The sequence below is a fragment of the Eleutherodactylus coqui genome, chromosome 2 (assembly GCF_035609145.1).
Source record: "Eleutherodactylus coqui strain aEleCoq1 chromosome 2, aEleCoq1.hap1, whole genome shotgun sequence".
NCBI lineage: Eukaryota > Metazoa > Chordata > Amphibia > Anura > Eleutherodactylidae > Eleutherodactylus > Eleutherodactylus coqui.
This window is the reverse complement of record NC_089838.1, coordinates 234,639,792-234,658,936: the sequence shown is the minus strand read 5'-3', so window position 1 is coordinate 234,658,936 and position 19,145 is coordinate 234,639,792. Positions and strand designations below refer to the sequence as shown.

Genomic DNA, 19,145 nt, shown 5'->3' with positions numbered 1-19,145 from the left:
GAGATGCCTCTGATTGGTCCCTGCGCTCAGCCAATCAGAGGCAGCATTCACTCACCCATTCATGAATGGGTGAGTGAGAGCTGCCTCTGATTGGTGAGGGCTGTGACCAATCAGAGGCAGCCCATTCAGCAGGCGGGGATTTTAAATCCCCGCCTGCTGAACACTACAGAGAGCAGTTCAGGAGAACTGCCGGCCGGACGCGGCTGAACTCCGGCTGCAGGAAAAAGGTGAGTATACTTATTTTTTTACACATTTTCAGGATGGTTTTCAGGGAAGGGCTTATATTTTAAGCCCTTCCACGAAAATTCACCCAGCGCTTGCCGGCAGCCCATTGCTTTCAATGGAGCCGGCTGTATTGCCGGCTCCATTGAATTCAATGGGCGACCATCGTTCTCCTCTGCCACAGCTGTGGCAGAGGATAGCAGGCAGCGCTGGGCCGTTTCGCTGAAAACGCTGCTAGGTGTAGATTTTTCAGCGAATCGTTGGCCCCGGTCACGCGATTTGCCTATGCGCATACGTTATGCGATCCGCAAATCGCGGGAAAAAACACCCGTGTGACTTAGGCCTGAAATAAGGCATGCCGCTTTTTTTTTTTTTCGCGCAACATTTCCACCATGAAAATCACCGCTGTCTGCATTGGTTTGCGTAAACAAACACAATCCTATGGCAGCATTCAACAGCGGAAATCCCCCTGAGGAATTTCCGCTTGTGTGCATTCATCCTTAAAGAGTTATGCAAAAGGCAGAGCAAAATTTCCCTACTGTTTCCACTTATTGCAATTATTCCAAACATCCATCTAAATGGTCAAACTGAACTTTTGTACCTTTATTTGCCAACTTGCTCCACTGCTGCCTCCCAGCTTCAGATTTCTACATTGTTATTTAAAACACCTACCGAGGTGAGCAAAAACTACATTTCCCACAATGCCCCATTACCAGTTACTGACAAGTGCACATTCACAACTGTACAAACTGTCGTCATTACAGAATATGGAGGCACTGAGCATGCCTGACTAGTAAAACAGCAGAGCCTACAGGACATAACCACTGGATACCAACGGAGAACAAAGCAGGGGAGGGACCGCACCACAAGTAATATGTCTACAGCTTTGTAGAACAAGTTATAACATTTGTGAGAGATTAGCGTTTAGGATCGGTAGCAACCTGGGCATAAGCAGTCAGAGACAGTGACTAGAGATTAGCGAACGTACTCGGTAAAGCACTACTCGTCCGAGTAATGTGCTTTATCCGAGTACCTCCCCGCTCGTCCTGAAAGATTCGGGACGCGCTGCGGAGCGGGGAGCTGCAGGGGAGAGCGGGGAGGAACGGAGGGGAGATCTTTCTCTCCTTCTCTCCCGCCCGCTCTGCCCAGCTCCCCGCTGCGACTCACCTGTCAGCAGCGGAGCGCCCCGAATCTTTCAGGACGAGCGGCGAGATACTCGGATAAAGCACATTACTCGGACGAGTAGTGCTTATCCGAGTATGTTCGCTCATCTCTAACAGTGACACATAGGATAAAGTCTTTAGTCCAGGCTTGGCCTGGGTTTATTTCCAAGCAAACAAAAGCAAAATACAGGCCTTAACATCAGGCAAACATAACGTAAATCCTGCTCGTCTGAGCACTTACTATACATGGAGCGTCCCTGTCTACACACTGGTAACACAAATGGCTCCTGCACACAGCCAGCCAGGACTCTCAGACCTGCAAAGGTCTCAGCTCTCCCTCTAGGCCCTGTAGGCCCAGGCTTTATAAGGCCTGGTACCAGCCCCACCTGGTACGTGGGAGTGACCATCCCACCCTTCACTTTGGTCACTCCAGGAAAAGCCGGCCCTGATTATGTGGCTTGGAGCCACTTACATACTACAACGTGTTAGTGGCTTAATGCTACTAACACTATACTGCCGGCTTCCTCCACCGAGCCCAGGCTGCTCGGTGGCACGTATCTGCCCAAGCGCTCCCCAAGGCAGCATAGGAGAGCATCCTAGGTGACACATACCTGCCCTCCAGCACCTTGCCGGTCACCGTCTCACACATTATATAGTAAAATTATATGTTATCACCTTATGAAGCGCATAACTCTCACTTTGAATTGTCAAAATACACCTAAGGACCACTCTCAGTTTAGATATATACCAAACGCATGATTAAATATATTTTGTTAATTTCTGAGAAGAAGGGCTATTGCCCACAGACGGATTTCTGCCGCCTTTTACGCAGCAGAAATCCGCGGCATTACCCTGGAGCTATTAGGTTCTACTGAATCTAACAGCTCAATGTTCAAGCTGTGTGAAAGAAAATGCGGTATGCTCTATTTGCCGTGGGAATATGCTCGGCCGGCTTCCATTGTAGTTAATGGAAGCTGGCCGTCACGCTATACTTCCACTGTGGCACAGCGGAAGTATTGCGTGAATACGCGGCCCCCTGGCTGCGTCATCTGACACTGCCGGCGTGCCACACGCTGTTCTGCGCATGCGCGCTGGCCCTCCATGTGGGATGCGTACAGCGGATCCAGGTTGGTAAGTATGGGGTTTTGTGTGTGTGTGTGTGTGTGTGTGTGTGTGGGAAGGGGGGGTGCCGTGGCGGACTCCTCTGCGATATTCCACTGGCGGAGTCCGTCACGGCCGTGGCCATGAGCGCAAAGGTTGTATGGAATAATATGATGACATATAACAATAGAATCTTTTTTAATTTGGCTATTTTTTGATCTGCACAGTGTAATCCTTATGTAGCGGAGACTGGTTTTATTTTGTATAAGTTCTGGTTGGGGGAGAACACAGGTTAGTGCCAAGATATGGTATAGAAGATTTTTGACAATCTGAAAGGAAATTGGCTTGGCAGTGATTATCTTTCTTACCCTGTTCATTACTTTTCTTATTAAAATATATATGTATTATATAGGTTATTCCACACATGGAGATACAAATATGTGGGGTTATTTCATATTAAATGCATTTTATTAAGTATAATGTTTTATTTATTAAAACTAGTTTTCTGTATTGCTTCTTTTATTTATATTAACATTTACTGTAACATCCTTGTCAGAAACTTTAATTTGATATTTTAACTATATGCTGGCATAGTTTTGTATGCTAATGTTGTGGCTGTGCATAGAGATATGCATAAGGTACCTTTCTGGGCATACTATTAGGCCTCATGTCCACAGGGAAATTCGGGCCCGCACGGATTCCCCATGCAGAATTCCGCAGCGGGTCCCTCCTGCCCTGCAGACATGAGGCCAAGAAAATAGATTATACTTACCTGTCCGGACGCTGTGGGTCTCCCATCCGTCGCGGACGGATCTTCTTTCTTCGGCCCGGCGGATGTGCTCGGCACAGCAGCAGCGAGCCACGCGCATGCGCCACACATGCTCTTTTTTTAACTTGTGCTGTCCCACGATACAGCTGCGGGTGTCCAATAATTTCCTATGGGTGCAGATCACGCGTGCAAGAGACCCGTGTGGTTGTTTCTGCTTTTTAGAGCGGCGTTTGAAATGCAATGCTAAATGCTGTTAAACGCCTCTATTGATTTCAATGGGGATTCGCAAACTATGGTCCAAATATGGTGTTTCTAATGCTGCGATTTTCGAATGTTGTCTGCTCTATTTTAGTGTGTATTGTCATGCTGGGGTGCGTTAAAAATTTGTGTCAAATGTTTTTGAACGCTTTTGAAAACACATTAAGGCCTCCTTCCCACGAGCGTGACGGGCTCCGCCGCGTAATATTACGCAGTGAAGCCCGTCACGGCGCCCCCCAGAGCCCCTATACTTACCTGCGGGAGATAGCGTGAAAACGCTTCCCCGCCCACCGCCGTCGCGTCGTGTGACACGCCCACCGCGTCACGTGACGCGGCCGGCAGTGTCACGTGACGCGCCGGCCGCGTCAAATGACGCGGCGGCGGTAGGTGGGGAAGCGTTTTTTCACGCTATCTCCCGCTGGTTACAGCGGGAGATAGCGTGAACGGACGGCTTCCAATGACTGCAATGGAAGCCGTCAGCGCGTACAGCCCGTCCTCACCCGCAGCAAATAGAGCATGCTGCGGGTGAGGACGGGAGAAATCGCGGTGCGTAATTCCGCGGTGGAATTACGCATCGTGAGCATTGTGCTATTAGGTTCAATAGAACCTAATAGCAGGGGGCCACGCAGCGGATTTTTGCCGCGAATTTACGCGGCGTAAATACGTTCGTGGGAAGGAGGCCTTAGACACCACGTTTGAAACGCTGTATTTTAAAAACGGTGTGTGTGACAGTGGCCTAACACTTCTGGCTTTGACCCAGATGTAGCTGTCTATACCTAACCTGCTGCAGTGACTATGAGGACTGAGATCAGGTGATCACTGGGGGTGCAGAGCAGCGAACCAACGTCAGTCAACTACTGCTGACCTATCCTGATGGTAGATCATGAGTGCTAAAATGCCGGACCTGAACAGCCCTGTTGACCTTGATGGGATTGTCCGGCTTGCGCTGGTCATCAGTACTAAAAGGTGATCAATCCCCGGAATACTCCTTTAACATCAGGATAGGTACTGAACAAGCATCCACTGTGCAGTTACAGTGCTACAGCCAGCCTATGTACCGGACATCATTATTGACAACACATACATTGGGCTGGAGTAAGGCAAGGAAAGAGGACATGTTGAATGAATGGTATGTGATATATATCACAACAGGAAATTGGAATCATGTGATGGATACCAGATTACCCAGAGCAGAAAGAAATTTGTAAAAGTGCCTATATATTGCATTGAGGGTGCTAGTGAGAAAAACAGCCTCCGGAATAACACCTCTAACACTAAATGTATTTCAAATAGGTGGAACGCTGCAAATTTAGGAATAAAATTTCTTCATTCTCAGATTTTAAAATTTGTGCACTTTTTTAAATTTTGTGCAAATCACTCCAGCTGCTTTGTGATTTGAAATATACCAGTCTTTAGTCTAGTTCAGTGATGGGCAACCTTTTGAGCTCGGTGTGTCAAAATTCGCCAAAAACCGAGCATAACTCGGGTGGTGTGTCACTTTGAGAAAAAAAACCCATAAATTTGCCATATTTATAGTTTAAATAACAAAAATGTATAATTGTAATATATAACTGTATTTGATAAACCCAAAACACCCATAGCACAAGCCCTCGCCTCTCCCAGCCTCCCCGTCACTTATCTCAGTAATGATGAGCCCCCAGCAGTGACAGCACCCCCACAGCGGACCCCAGCAGTGACAGTGCCCCCCACAGTGGCCCCCAGCAGTGACAGTGCCCCCCACAGCGGCCCCCCAGCAGTGATAGCGGCCCCCGAGCAGTGACAGTGCCCCCCACAGCGGCCCCCAGCAGTGACAGTGCCCCCCACAGCGGCCCCCAGCAGTGACAGTGCCCCCTGAGACCCATATACTTACCCCCTCTACCTCGTGGAAGCACTGCTGCTCCTCTGCCTGGCGCGCCGCTAGCAGCGATGATCTCCGGCACACACTGTGATGTCAGTGTGCTGCCGGACGCCTTCTCCCCTGGGCGCTCTCGCGGAACCAAGTAGTAGGAGACGTCGGGGGAGGGGGAGGAGGATCCCGGCTGCACACTAACGTCACGGTGTGCGCCAGGATCAGTGCTGCTAGTAGCGCTGCTTAGTGAATACCGGCAGGGGAGCCGCGGCCCCTGCCAGTATTCACCACTAATGAGGTGAATGGCCGACAGCGGCCACGTGTCAGTGACAATGGCTACGCGTGTCAATGCTGACACACGTGTCAGGTTCGCCATCACCGGTCTAGTTTCTGCAAACTAGCGTATTTTGAGGTCATGTGTTGTCAGTGTTCACAGGAAGCACACGGCACTGTTATGCCCCATGAGGCTATACACATAGACGATTATTCACACAGGCTCATGGTTTGTCTGAAAACCTTCATGTCCTATTACGGTCTGTATCGCAAACACAGATGCCAACCAGAATTTTTCTATTTTCCTGGACAACTTATACAAAATCATGGACAACCAACATTTTTTTTAATATAAATTCTTTATTTGTAAATTTTGGGATAGATACAGAAAGAAAAGAGGGAAAAGTGCGTATCTGGAAAGACAAACAAAAAAACTATTTCTCTGCGAACATGCAGAGCAATATTAGGATAACACATTAGAAGTGGACGATTCTGTTTAATTATCCAGGAATGTAAAATAGAGAAAACAAAATGGCATGTAAATGTAAATTGTAATAGAGTAATAGAAAGGATATCACTGCTGTATGTAGTCAGGTAGCAAAACAAACTTTTTTTTTCTTCTTTCCTTCCTCTTCTTCTTCCCCTCCCCATTCTCCTTACAAGCGGGAGAATGATACGTCGCTAGGGAGCTTATGTGTTGCTATTAAATAATTCTGTCTGTTTTTGTAGCATAGCCATTTACTCCAAGTCTCCAGATATCTATCAGGATTCTTCCCTCAGATGCATCTAGTTTTTCATAGCTGCTCATGGTATTTAGCTCACTGTACCACTCTGGCATGACGGGGGATCTGTATCTTTCCAGTGTCTGGGAATTAGTACTTTGGTAGTGTTTATAAGGAATGGGAGCAAGTTTATCTTTCCAATATTGCCGATAGTTGGATTCAGATTTAAAAGAAGTAGTTTTGGGGTGATTGTGAATTTGGTTCCTAAAATAGAATTAATCCTGGTATGCAAGTCATACCAAAAGGGTTGAAGTAATAGGCAGGAGAACCATATATGTATATATGTGCCTTTTGTTTTATGACACCGCCAGCAGAGTGAAGAAAAGTTAAGATCTATTTTGTTGAGAAGTTGGGGAGTTTGTACTATCTTGATATGATCTTATAGTTCAGTTCCTGAAAGCGCGTGGATATTAAACTTTAGTGTGAGCTTTGTAAGATTTGTTACCACTTCCTCTGGAGAGAATGATGTGTCTAAATCTCTCTCACAACTAGATATATAGAATGTGTATGGAAGAGCGCTCACTGCGGAGATGTCAACACTGTGGTGGTCCTGCGGAATATTCTATAGTAGGAGGTCAATCTTCTCAGATATAGCCAGGAATGTATAGGTGCTCCAAAGAAATCTCATATCACTGATGAAACGGCAGCCAGAGGATACTCCATTCACAGAGTGAAGGAGACAATAAAATGGCAAGACAAAAAGAGAAAAACTCCTCAGCGCTCACACCAATGTAATGCATACAGGTATAGGTGAAAACGGATGAAACTTACTCGGTGGAGGCGCCTATAGCCCAGGCGCCTCCCAATCCAGGATTAGCTTGTCGCACGGGGATGAAAGCCAGCAGCAGCAGAGATGTTTTCACAACTTTTATTACGTGCAATCAAGGTACACAACGCGTTTCGGCCTGGAGGCCTTTTTCAAGTGTACAAACTATAATAAAATATACAATTTTATAGGGATTACCTGAGACATGACATGTGCTGTAGCGAATCCCGTTTGTATGAAGGGGAGGATCGGGGGAGTGGACGAGGGAGGAGAAAGCGCCAAATCTGGTGTGATACTCCTTACGGGGAATCCCTAGTGACGTCAGTAACACGTGTGCGCCCGCATCACTGCGGGCGCACCGTTAACTGGAATGAAGCGACCTCAAGGGGAGTGGCCGTCGGCTGGCAACCACCCACCTGTCAAATGTGCCCGCATCACTGCCGGCGCACCAGCGACCTCCATGGGAGTGGCCGCCAGCCGGTAGCCACCCACCTGTCGAGTGTATGATCCCGTGACATGGTCACGTGTACCGGGTAATCCCGGATGACGTACAGGTCACGTGCATGGTCTACGTCACAACAAGTACTCAGTATGTACGTGTCGGATGCCCACAGAAGGGGCGGCTACCGTTCAGCACCCGCCCAGCTGTCATCCGACATGCAGCAACTCAACCCACCTGCGTGGGGGATCCTCATCCACACGCCGCTTGTGGTACATATGACTTGTAGGAAATCTATCTTTATCCTTATCGTTATCATAAGTGACATTTAAAACTAATTGATAGCTTGATGTTATAATGCACTGTGTGTTATATCATATTGTTTATCTGATGTCTATTCATATGGTGTATATGTCACATGCATACATAATAAAAGGTGCTTCTAAGGGGATCACAGTATATGGGATGACTACATATATATTCTATTGTCTTCGTAGTGTGTATGGTTATGTTACTGTTTTTATCAAAAAAATATATAATAAATAATAAAATAGTCCACTCATTAGTATAGTTCACTCTTAATAATACATCACATCCTATAAATACATACCTTCAAGAAATTTGAATTAGATCATATATTGGTAAAAAAAAGGGGGAGGACCATATGTCCTTGTTTAAAAAATATATATATATATGTATATATATATATATAAATAGAGAGAAAAAGAAAGAAAAAAAGATTAAATTTTTTTAAGACAATTAAAATATAATGTTGATTAAAATTGGACTATTTGTATAAAATTAGTTATAATTTAGTGCATGATCATATTAAAATTTCTCCAAAGTCTCATTCAGGCCGTGCGGTATAAGCGTATTAAAATGAAAAATATAAAACATTTCTTTTGTTTTTAATTTGGAAAATTCCCCCTTTGTTATTTGTTCAACTGGAGTTATTTTAAGTTGAGTAGGGTCTGATGAGTGGTGTGTGAAGAAATGTTTTGATACGCTATGTTTGAGATAGCTGTTTTTTATGTTTGATCTATGTTGATTAAGACGACAACGTAAGGTATTTACCGTAATGAGTGGACTATTTTATTATTTATTATATATTTTTTTGATAAAAACAGTAACATAACCATACACACTACGAAGACAATAGAATATATATGTAGTCATCCCATATACTGTGATCCCCTTAGAAGCACCTTTTATTATGTATGCATGTGACATATACACCATATGAATAGACATCAGATAAACAATATGATATAACACACAGTGCATTATAACATCAAGCTATCAATTAGTTTTAAATGTCACTTATGATAACGATAAGGATAAAGATAGATTTCCTACAAGTCATATGTACCACAAGCGGCGTGTGGATGAGGATCCCCCACGCAGGTGGGTTGAGTTGCTGCATGTCGGATGACAGCTGGGCGGGTGCTGAACGGTAGCCGCCCCTTCTGTGGGCATCCGACACGTACATACTGAGTACTTGTTGTGACGTAGACCATGCACGTGACCTGTACGTCATCCGGGATTACCCGGTACACGTGACCATGTCACGGGATCATACACTCGACAGGTGGGTGGCTACCGGCTGGCGGCCACTCCCATGGAGGTCGCTGGTGCGCCGGCAGTGATGCGGGCACATTTGACAGGTGGGTGGTTGCCAGCCGACGGCCACTCCCCTTGAGGTCGCTTCATTCCAGTTAACGGTGCGCCCGCAGTGATGCGGGCGCACACGTGTTACTGACGTCACTAGGGATTCCCCGTAAGGAGTATCACACCAGATTTGGCGCTTTCTCCTCCCTCGTCCACTCCCCCGATCCTCCCCTTCATACAAACGGGATTCGCTACAGCACATGTCATGTCTCAGGTAATCCCTATAAAATTGTATATTTTATTATAGTTTGTACACTTGAAAAAGGCCTCCAGGCCGAAACGCGTTGTGTACCTTGATTGCACGTAATAAAAGTTGTGAAAACATCTCTGCTGCTGCTGGCTTTCATCCCCGTGCGACAAGCTAATCCTGGATTGGGAGGCGCCTGGGCTATAGGCGCCTCCACCGAGTAAGTTTCATCCGTTTTCACCTATACCTGTATGCATTACATTGGTGTGAGCGCTGAGGAGTTTTTCTCTTTTTGTCTTGCCACAACTAGATATATAGGAGGGTATTTCCTTGTTATACAGAAGGGTTTGGTAAATCCTAGATATCTTCCTCTTAGTGCAATAATTCTTCCACATTCATTTATGAAAAAGTCATGGTTAGTATTTTTTTTGTATTAAATGTTTTTATTGAACATTTTACACTATAAATCCCACATAAAACATATCTACTTTCTCCCCCCCACTACCTCCAAGGTCCCTCTCACAATAACTGTTCCAACATCCATGAGGGATAGTGTAAACAATAGGTCCTTCTCTCGTATTGCAATCAATGTTAGTATTTAGTATACTGTAAAACCTCTACTAGCTTTGACATTTACTAAGGCTGATTTCGAGTAAGGCTGTTTTTTTAGCTAAAATTTTCTCTAGTAACATTGGTTGCCTCTAATAACACCGGTGTGTGCCCGCACACGTGACCTTGCTGCTGAACCCACATGATCTCCTTCTCGGCATCTCCTCCTTCTCCTGCTGCTTATGCAACCCACCCTTCTCCATTATCGGCGACAGGTAATACACTAGTACAGTACAGTACTGTACAATTGCAATCCAATGTAACAGCACAGAGAACACAGTGATAACACTGAAGACAGATAAGGATGTCACTTGCAGTCCTATGTAACAGCACAGAGAACACAGTGATAACACTGAGGGCAGATAATGATGTCACCTGCAGTCCTATGTAACAGCACAGAGAACACAGTGATAACACTGAGGACAGATGACGTACTGTAGTACAGCAGATGTCACCTGCAGTCCTATGTAACAGCACAGAGAACACAGTGATAACGCTAAGGACAGATGATGTACTATAGTACAACAGATATCACCTGCAGTTCTATGTAACAGCACAGAGAACACAGTGATAACACTGAGGACAGATGATATACTGTAGTATAGCAGATGTCACCTGCAGCCCTATGTAACAGCACAGAAAACACAGTGATAACCCTGAGGACAGATAATGTACTGTAGTACAGCAGATATCACCTACAGTCCTTTGTAACACCACAGAGAACACAGCGATAACGCTGAGGACAGATAATGATGTCACCTGCAGTCCTATGTAACAGCACAGAGAACACAGTGATAATGATGAGGACAGATGATGTAGTAGATGTGACCTGTAGTCCTATGTAACAGCACAGAGAACACAGTGATAATGCTGAGGACAGATAATGATGTCACCTGCAGTCCTATGTCATAGCACAGAGAGCACAGTGATAACGCTGAGGACAGATGATGTAGTAGATACGACCTGCAGTCCTATGTAACACCGCAGATAACACACAGTAACATGTTCAATAACATGTTAAATGTTCATTTATTCCACAGTAGTCTTTTATATTCATTTATTATTGTTTCGGGTATTAAATACCATATTTATTCACTATTAAATGTGGTTTGGTGCGTTTTTTGGAATATCTAGAATGAATTAATTGTATTTACATTGATACCCATGGAAATAATTACCTCGAGTAGCAATGGTCTCAGGGAAATCTGATTGCTTTCGGACAGATTACCAACGTTAGTAGAAGTTTTACTGTATCTGCCTGGGATAAGGAGATTGAGTCCTTAATAATATGAAAGTCTTTGTCGCTAAGATAGGGGATTCCTAGTTTATTTTTAAGCATAGTTTGGGAAAGAAATATATTATTTTCATATAACTCCAGAGAACAAATGGAGGAAATATTGGGGATGCTCGATAGAGTATTTTTTATGAGTTTAAAATTTGTTAGGTAATAGGCTTAAAAGGGTGTATATCTGCTAATATTTGGAATTAACTCTAATTTGTTTTTGAATTTCTGCCAGATTTTAAGTGACAGGGTTGTTATTGGGTTTCTGGTCTCTTTAAGGTTGGGTTTATTGTAAGGCCTCATGTCCACGGGCAAAAGAAGAATTAAAATCCGCAGCGGATTTTAACTCTTCTCCTGCCCGCGGATCCGCATCCCGTAGGGATGCATTGACCACCCACGGGTAGATAAATACCCACAGATGGTCAATAAAAGTGATTTAAAAAAAAAATGGAGCATGAAAAAATCTGGACCATGCTCCATTTTCGTGCGGGTTTCCCGTGGGGACGGCTCCCGCCGGCTTCTATTGAAGCCTATGGAAGCCGTCCGGATCCACGGGAGACCAAAATAGGAATTTACTCACCCGCTTCGGTTCTTCCCTTCGCCGCGGCTTCATCTTCTCTGGATCTTTTTTCTTCGGGCCGGCGCATGTGCGGGGCACGTCACCGAAGTCATCCTGCGCATCCGCCGGGCCGAAGAAAGAAGGTCCGGCCGCGACGCAGAGAAGATGACGCCGTGGCGAAGGAAGGATCCGGAGCGGGCGAGAGGTAAGTTTATTCTTATTTTTATGCCTCATGTCCGCGGGGCAGGAGGGACCCGCTACGGATTCTCCATGGAGAATCCGTAGCGGGCCTGATTTTCCCCGTGGACATGAGGCCTAAGGGTGTTGCAATTTGGTCTTTAAAGACTGTAGTTCTAGATCAACCCATAATTTGTCTTTTGAAGCGTGAGTTAGGTCAATTATTCAGTTGAGATGAACTACATTTTTATAAGTTTCAAAGTCAAGCAGACCAATACCTCCAAGTTTCCTATGCTTGATTGGACAACCAACATTTTATCCAGATACATTGGAAACCACCACAAAGATAAAGATTATACTATGTCTATAAACCAGATGCTGATAGGCACTCATTCCAAGCATTTACTGTGAGCTGTAAATTATAGTTACAGTCATAAGAACCTGTTCAAGTACCACCTGCCTCAAAAAATCACAGATGCATCCATTTTCTTAGTAGTAGCTGCTGCCTGAGTTGTGCTTCAGATTGTTTCTGTCTTGGGGTCCTCAGTTTGCTGCCTGGCTCTTGCCTCGGACTAGCGGCCCCCTCAGCTCTGGGAGGCAGTAATATATTCTCACTACAGGCCGGCGCACATGAGTATGTGTGTTTACCGCTGTGTGAGCCGGCGGTGTGCAGGCATATTCCTGCATAGGGCAGTCATTTTGCACTGCACATGACAGTGTATCTCATGCACGTTGTAACGCGCAGTCTGACTTTTTTCAATGTCCTGATGTTGCGTAGCGACGCTGCATATAAACGCACATACGCATTGTAATTGGATATTACAGCGTTTATTACGTGCCCATGGAGAACAATAGGGTTTATCATGCAGAATACACAATAAAAAATTTTACGCATGTACTACACGCAATTTTAAAAAAAAACACTAGCAAGAGTGGGTCAGTGACGGTCAATGTACTTTCATTAATCTTATTCACCGCATATTGTGCGAGTAATACGCAAAGAAATTACACTCCTGTGCGCCTGCCCTTAGGCCAGGCTGCGGAAGGCAGTGAAACGCTTCAAGATATTTGGCAACAGGGGGCAACATCAAGAAAGAAGACTGGCAGCTCTGTCGGTGCGCCTGGATGTCGTCTTAGCCAATGCATGCATCCATATAAATATAATACCCAGTTTATTAGATGTGCAGATAGCATCTCATCCAGCTGTATGTAGTACAGGTGGGTTGGGGTCTCACTCCTGCTCAGGACCCACCAGGGCACTCATCTGTTCCCCCCTGGAACATGCTTCACAATCTGTAATATATATATATATATATAATTATGTTGGATCATGGAGAGTACGTGCACCAAGTTTGGTTGTTATTCTGTATCGTATGTAGGAACCTATGAAGACCAAAGGAATAAATTATCACTTTTGTGTACATATATTTTTTACTTTCCGTCTGTGACAACTACAAGTATCACCTCGCCAGTACTATACTGGTTGCTAAGTTACCGCCCCCCTCTCTTCCAGCCCAACTTCCGCTCTGCCTGCGTGCGCCACTTATGATCTTCCCTTGTAAACAGTGAGCAGAGAACGATTAGTTCCGGTTAGGGAAATAATTCCGGCAAACGCAAAGAATCCTGGGAGGCCATTGGCTCCAGTTCCCCGGCCAAGATGTCTGACATGGAGGATGACTTCATGTGCGATGATGAGGAGGATTACGACCTGGTAAGTTTTCAGCGGCGGTGGGCGATGTGATCGGTGTCGTCAGTGCGGCCCGGGCGGCCGACCGCCTTCCGCATTAAGCTGCTGTTCGACTAAACGGTAACTCTGTTGGCGGGACGGGGAGCTTCCTCTGCCCGTCTCAGTGCGGCGCTCCCCGCTGGCCCGGCGGTATAAGGGGCGCCGGGATGTACCGGTCACCCGGAGGACTGGATATAGATGGCGGGCCGGGAGTTCCGTCTGCCCCGCCTGTGTGCAGCGGGGTCCCGTAGGCCTCGCAGTCACCCGCCGACAGGCCGCTGCTCTGCCGTACCCACTAACATGCCCGAAGGCCGGCAGTCTGCCCCTTTGCACCTGTTACAGCACGGCTGTTGTTCTCTGGAAGCAGCCAGTGCAGGTTTGGCGGCTTTCACAAACCTTGCAGTACTTCTCAAGCAGTATTGTAGTGGGAAGCCGCTGTCAGCGGTGGGGATGTCACCTGGGCTGGACTAGGGGGCGCTAACTCCCCCACAATCAGTAGGGGGGACCCAGCCAGAAGATTACGACTCGGGGTGCTTTACCTGGGACTATCTGTCGGGAGTGGGTGCTCCCAGCAATAGTCCTTACTGTGCTTTTACACCGCCATGAGCATGGCGCAGTGAATGGATGTGGAGCGGCTGGGGAACCTTCCTATCCGCCACTGACCGTAAGCAGGCGGCCATTCATAAGTGAAGACTGCTTGTTGACACGTTCCGTTTTCTCGTTTGCCGCTCAGTCGCGGCGTGCGTTTACACTGAACGATGAGCGCTCAGATTTTTGTTGGATCGCAGGAATCTAAATGGTAAGCGTTCCGTGTAAAAAGCGCCCTAAAGGCTCCTTCACAAGGGGGATCGCGATATCGCCGCTGCAATTTCACATATTTGCTCGTGCAATTTTATTTGAGCGCCAGCGATGCTTTTTCTTGAGAAGTAATCTCACATCGCTGCCGCTTGTGATTTCCGCGCACGATCACATGGAAGCAGGAGACGGTATTATTGTATCTTGACGCCACCAGAAGCTAGGGTATGACAGGGAACACACCCCTCTCACACCCCCAGCTCCCGATTGGCTGTCTTGATGTAGGTCCTAGCAGCAGCCTGTTTATTCCTATTGGCTGGGATGGGATTCCTGTAGCCGGGGATATATAGGCTATTTGGTCCCCGGTGTTGCCAAAGTGCTTGCTTTATTAAACTGCGTCCCCCGCACCATCGCTGTCCCCCGCTGGCTGCTCCTGCACGCTCACCGCAGCCATGTGCTACCAGTCTGCCTGCCAGCCGCTCTGCAGCGCTGACCACTTCTGCATGGCCACAAACTGCTGAGCTTAGGAGACTCTTCCCCCCCCCCCATCCCCCCCACGCTGCTGCCACGCACCGCTCCTGGCCGACCAGTGATTCCATCTCAGCGGTGCAGTGCCATAACTCCCCACTCTCACCTCATTGGCCTCGAATGCAGCTGTCAGCCTCAGGCTGGGGGATGGAGCCGGAGAGGGCTCAAAGTTTCCACCACTGCTGGTTGGTCGACGCCACGGCCCAGGATGGGGGAGACGGGCCAAGAAGGCCACCGGTTGTTCTGCGCTCCTGCCACGCCATCAATGGTGGAGACAGGTGCAGACCCGTGACCCTCGTCTGCGCTGCTGGGAGCCCGATGCTGCGCCTCAGCACAGGGGGAAATAGAGAGCCGGAGACCGCTGTGCTTCTGCTGGGAGGACCTGTGAGGCTGAGGACGAGTGAGAGCCAATCAGAAACAAGGTGCGTCCACCCCCTGTCAAACTGCTTGTATCTTGACTTCACCACTACTTCCAGTGGCGTCAAGTACCACAGGAGAGTACCAGTCCTTGTCCTTAGCAGTAGCAGCACCGAGGACTGCCTGCAGCTGTGAGGCTGAGGACGGATGAGAGCCAATCAGAAACAAGGGGCGTCAACCCCTGTCAAACTGCTTGTATCTTGACTTCACCACTACTTCGGTGGCGTCAAGATACACGAATACCGCAGGAGACTACCAGTCCTTATCCTTAGCAGTAGCAGTGCCGAGGACTGCCAGCAGCGCTCATGTGTATAGATGTCACATGACTGGCCTCGTGAAGGTGGGGAAGTATAGGCTCATGGTTTATCCTAAAGCATTACCCCACTTCTGGACGATCCCTTTAAATGGCTTGTCTGGGACTCTGAGCCTGTGCCTAGTGATGACCTGTCCTCAGGATAATGCTTTTAGACGGAACGATTATCCTTCACAAAATCGTTCAAACAAGCAAAAGTGACCACAAATGATCGTTGGCGCGGTCACTTATCATTGTGGTTCAACACTCCCCGCTCAGCGGTTATAGCAATGTGGAACACTGAATAATTCTCAGCGATGATCTGCCGGTCTAAACGGGCCGCACGTGTTAGCAGTGACCTCACTCGCTCGTTCAAACGAGAATCAGCTCGCCTAAAAGGGTCATAGAGGATTACCAGAGAACTGCTACTCAAGATCCCTGTCGATGAGCTGATACCTGTCAGTGTGGTCAGCACTGGAAGCAGACAGCGCTGATAACATTGCAGTGGCCTGGTTTGGTACTGCAGGCACAGCTCCCATTGAATTCAGTAGGAGTTGTGCCTGCAGTACCAACTTGGGCCATTGCACTACAGACAGTGCTGTCTGCTTCCCTCGCTAATGGTATTGGAAATCAGCTGATCAGCAGGGATCCCCATCAGCAGACTCCCGCTGATCGTCTGTTGACAACCTATCCTGCAGGCATAGAAAAACTGACCCAACATCCTGCACAACCCTTTTATGGATTTATTTCTGCAGTTTGATATTTAGAGTAAATTGCGTTGTATGAAGTCGGAAACAACCCTTTTCAAAATGTGGCTAGCAGGTATATTCCCTGCGGCGGCAAACTAGTCTGCATGTGCAAACTGCTCTAGGATAAAGGGATTCAGGCCTCTTGCCCACGGGCAGGTTGGATTTTGCATGCAGGAGCCTGCAGCGGCATCCGACCGTGGCGGCAGCGGCGTCCACACGTACGCTCTTTTCTTTTTCTGTACTGCAGATGGTCCGCACGGCTCGCCGTCGGATATGCACAGTGCAGATTTTTTTCAAACTCCTGCTTCCCCCGCTGTGGACGGGCCGCGGGTCGAACGGCTTCCATTGACCTCAATGGAAGCCGTCCATGCAGGAAGCGCAGTAAAATGGAGCATGCTGCAATTTTTCATCTGCAAGCGGAAGCCGCAATTGGTTCCCGCTCGTGTGCAGGAAGAATGATTTTACCATAGCATGCTATGGAGGGTTATTGCTGCAGAACCCGGAGGCGGGCGCCCGCTCTGGATTCTGCAGCAATGATCCGCCCGTGTGCATGTGGCCTTATTGTCCTGGCGGCTTTCCTGTAAAGGGCATTAGAAAGTCCATGTGCAGGAAGAAGCTGCAGCTGGGCACCTCTGCCAGCAGAACATAGGATTGGCCTTGGTGAACTCCGCAAACAGCAGTTGTTGGGTCGCCCCAGTACACTTTAGGTCTTCAGACAATCCTCTAAAATTGGCTGAAGGTTTGACGAGATTAAGGCGCACGTACATGGGACAATCATCGTTCAGAGTTCCTTGTTCCGTGTGAATTTGTCTGCTAATCATTCCTTGTAAACGCATGCAGCGACTGAACGAGGATTGTGTAAACAGCAGTCACTTCTGAACGACTGCCTGCTTACCCTGAACGGAGGGGCTGGGGGGAGAACGCTCTCCGGACCGCCCTGCCTCCATGCTGGCAGCGCTGTGAGCGATGCCAGTGATACCTGCTCCCATGTAACAGCACAGCAGTGGGCATCACTGGGACACGTGTTGGGCATGGTTTGCCCGACAGTTCGTCCCATGTAAGTGGGGCATCACTCTGCTTTGTTGCAGCACGTCCTCCACCCCTGTATCCCTAGCATGTCTTCTCTCTGGGTGACTTGTAAGGGGACATTTATCAATAGTGTCACAAGTACACGAATTTCAACTCAATTCTCCATTCAATCGAGATGGATTTTTAGTCGTTCTCCTCCATGCAGACCTATTGATTACTGCTTCCCAGAGTTCCTTCAGGCTCATGTTGGTGCCCGTTTTGACAGTATCATGCCAGCCAGTTCCTGGGCACTCTTTCCTCCTACTTCCCCTGACCATTCCCAGCACAAACGCCTTCTCAAGGGGAATTGTTATACATGACCTAGCTGAAGTGGGGTAATTTCTGCTTATAATCTTGGCTTCTAGGCAGGTATGGTAAGTATAGGCCATCAATAGTAGATCGGCAGGGGTCTCGCTACAGACCCCCGTTGACCAGCTGTTCGCCACTTATAAACTGTGCAGACTTCTGCAGGAAGCAGATGGCTCCATTCCTACCACAGTGACCTGGTTTGGTATTGCAAAGTTCCCATTCACTTGAGTGTAAACTTTGCCTGCAATACCAAGCCTGGCCACTGGACTGCGTAGTGCGTTGCTGATTAGGACGGATATACGAGTATACAGATGGTGGGTGCTGACGGATTAACCTGTCTGATCCTTTGTTTTTCGGAGATGTAAATGCCACCAGTGCCGTCTGTAGTAACTTATCCCCCTCCCGGTTAGCAATGTTTATGGAGATGTCAAGGAACATCTCTGGACAGATTGCTATAGAAAGTGTCTAGCCAGCTTAAGATGATTATTTAGTGCCATGATATAACACCTTTGCACTCGGTTCACCAGTAGCCATTGGAACAAGCTGTAAATGTTCGTCTAGGAGATCCGTATTAAACTTTTACTATTGCATTAGATAGCCAGGGTGTCACATTAAGTTGGCATACTGTGCCCAGTTTTTTTATGTGTCATCAGACGTCCAAAAGCCACGGGTACTTTATGTGGTGGCGTTCTGCTTCCGCAGTTAAATGTGTCTTTAAATAAGACTTGTCTCTAGAAATGTAGCTTTATTTTTGAAGTGACATATCTCAAGATCCGTGGCGTGTTTAATCTTGTAAGAATAGTTTTGGTCTGTGCGAGAAACCTAATGTCATCTCTTCATACATCACTTTTCACAAGACTGCTTTCTTTGGATCAGTTCTACATATATTGGGGATGTGAGGAGTTGTTATTGGATCATTCTTCTTGTAAAAGAACATTCTGCTACAGACTTGTCAATTTTGAAGTTATAACTTTTAATGTTGCTCCATTGTGATATCTCCATAGGGCCCAAAGCAAGTGGCCACCTGACTATGACACCCGTAGGAGTTTCTTGGTGACCACATTCCAAAGCCATAGGGGTTAATATGGAGCGAGGCCCCTTTTTACAGCCACAACCTTTTCTGGGAAAGATTTCCACAAGAATTTGGATTGTGTCTA

General features: G+C 47.1%; 1 protein-coding gene across 2 annotated transcripts in view; it reads left to right on the top strand.

The window, feature by feature from the left end:
- The first annotated feature begins 13,657 nt into the window (after positions 1 to 13,657).
- The window catches only part of COPS2 (COP9 signalosome subunit 2), a 41,820-nt gene continuing 36,332 nt past the window's right edge, over positions 13,658 to 19,145 (top strand). For both annotated transcript variants that reach the window (XM_066592623.1, XM_066592622.1), the window contains exon 1: positions 13,658 to 13,815. In XM_066592623.1, coding sequence (XP_066448720.1) covers positions 13,762 to 13,815 — 54 coding nt within the window. In that variant the 5' untranslated portion in view covers positions 13,658 to 13,761. The remainder of the gene's footprint in view (positions 13,816 to 19,145) is intronic.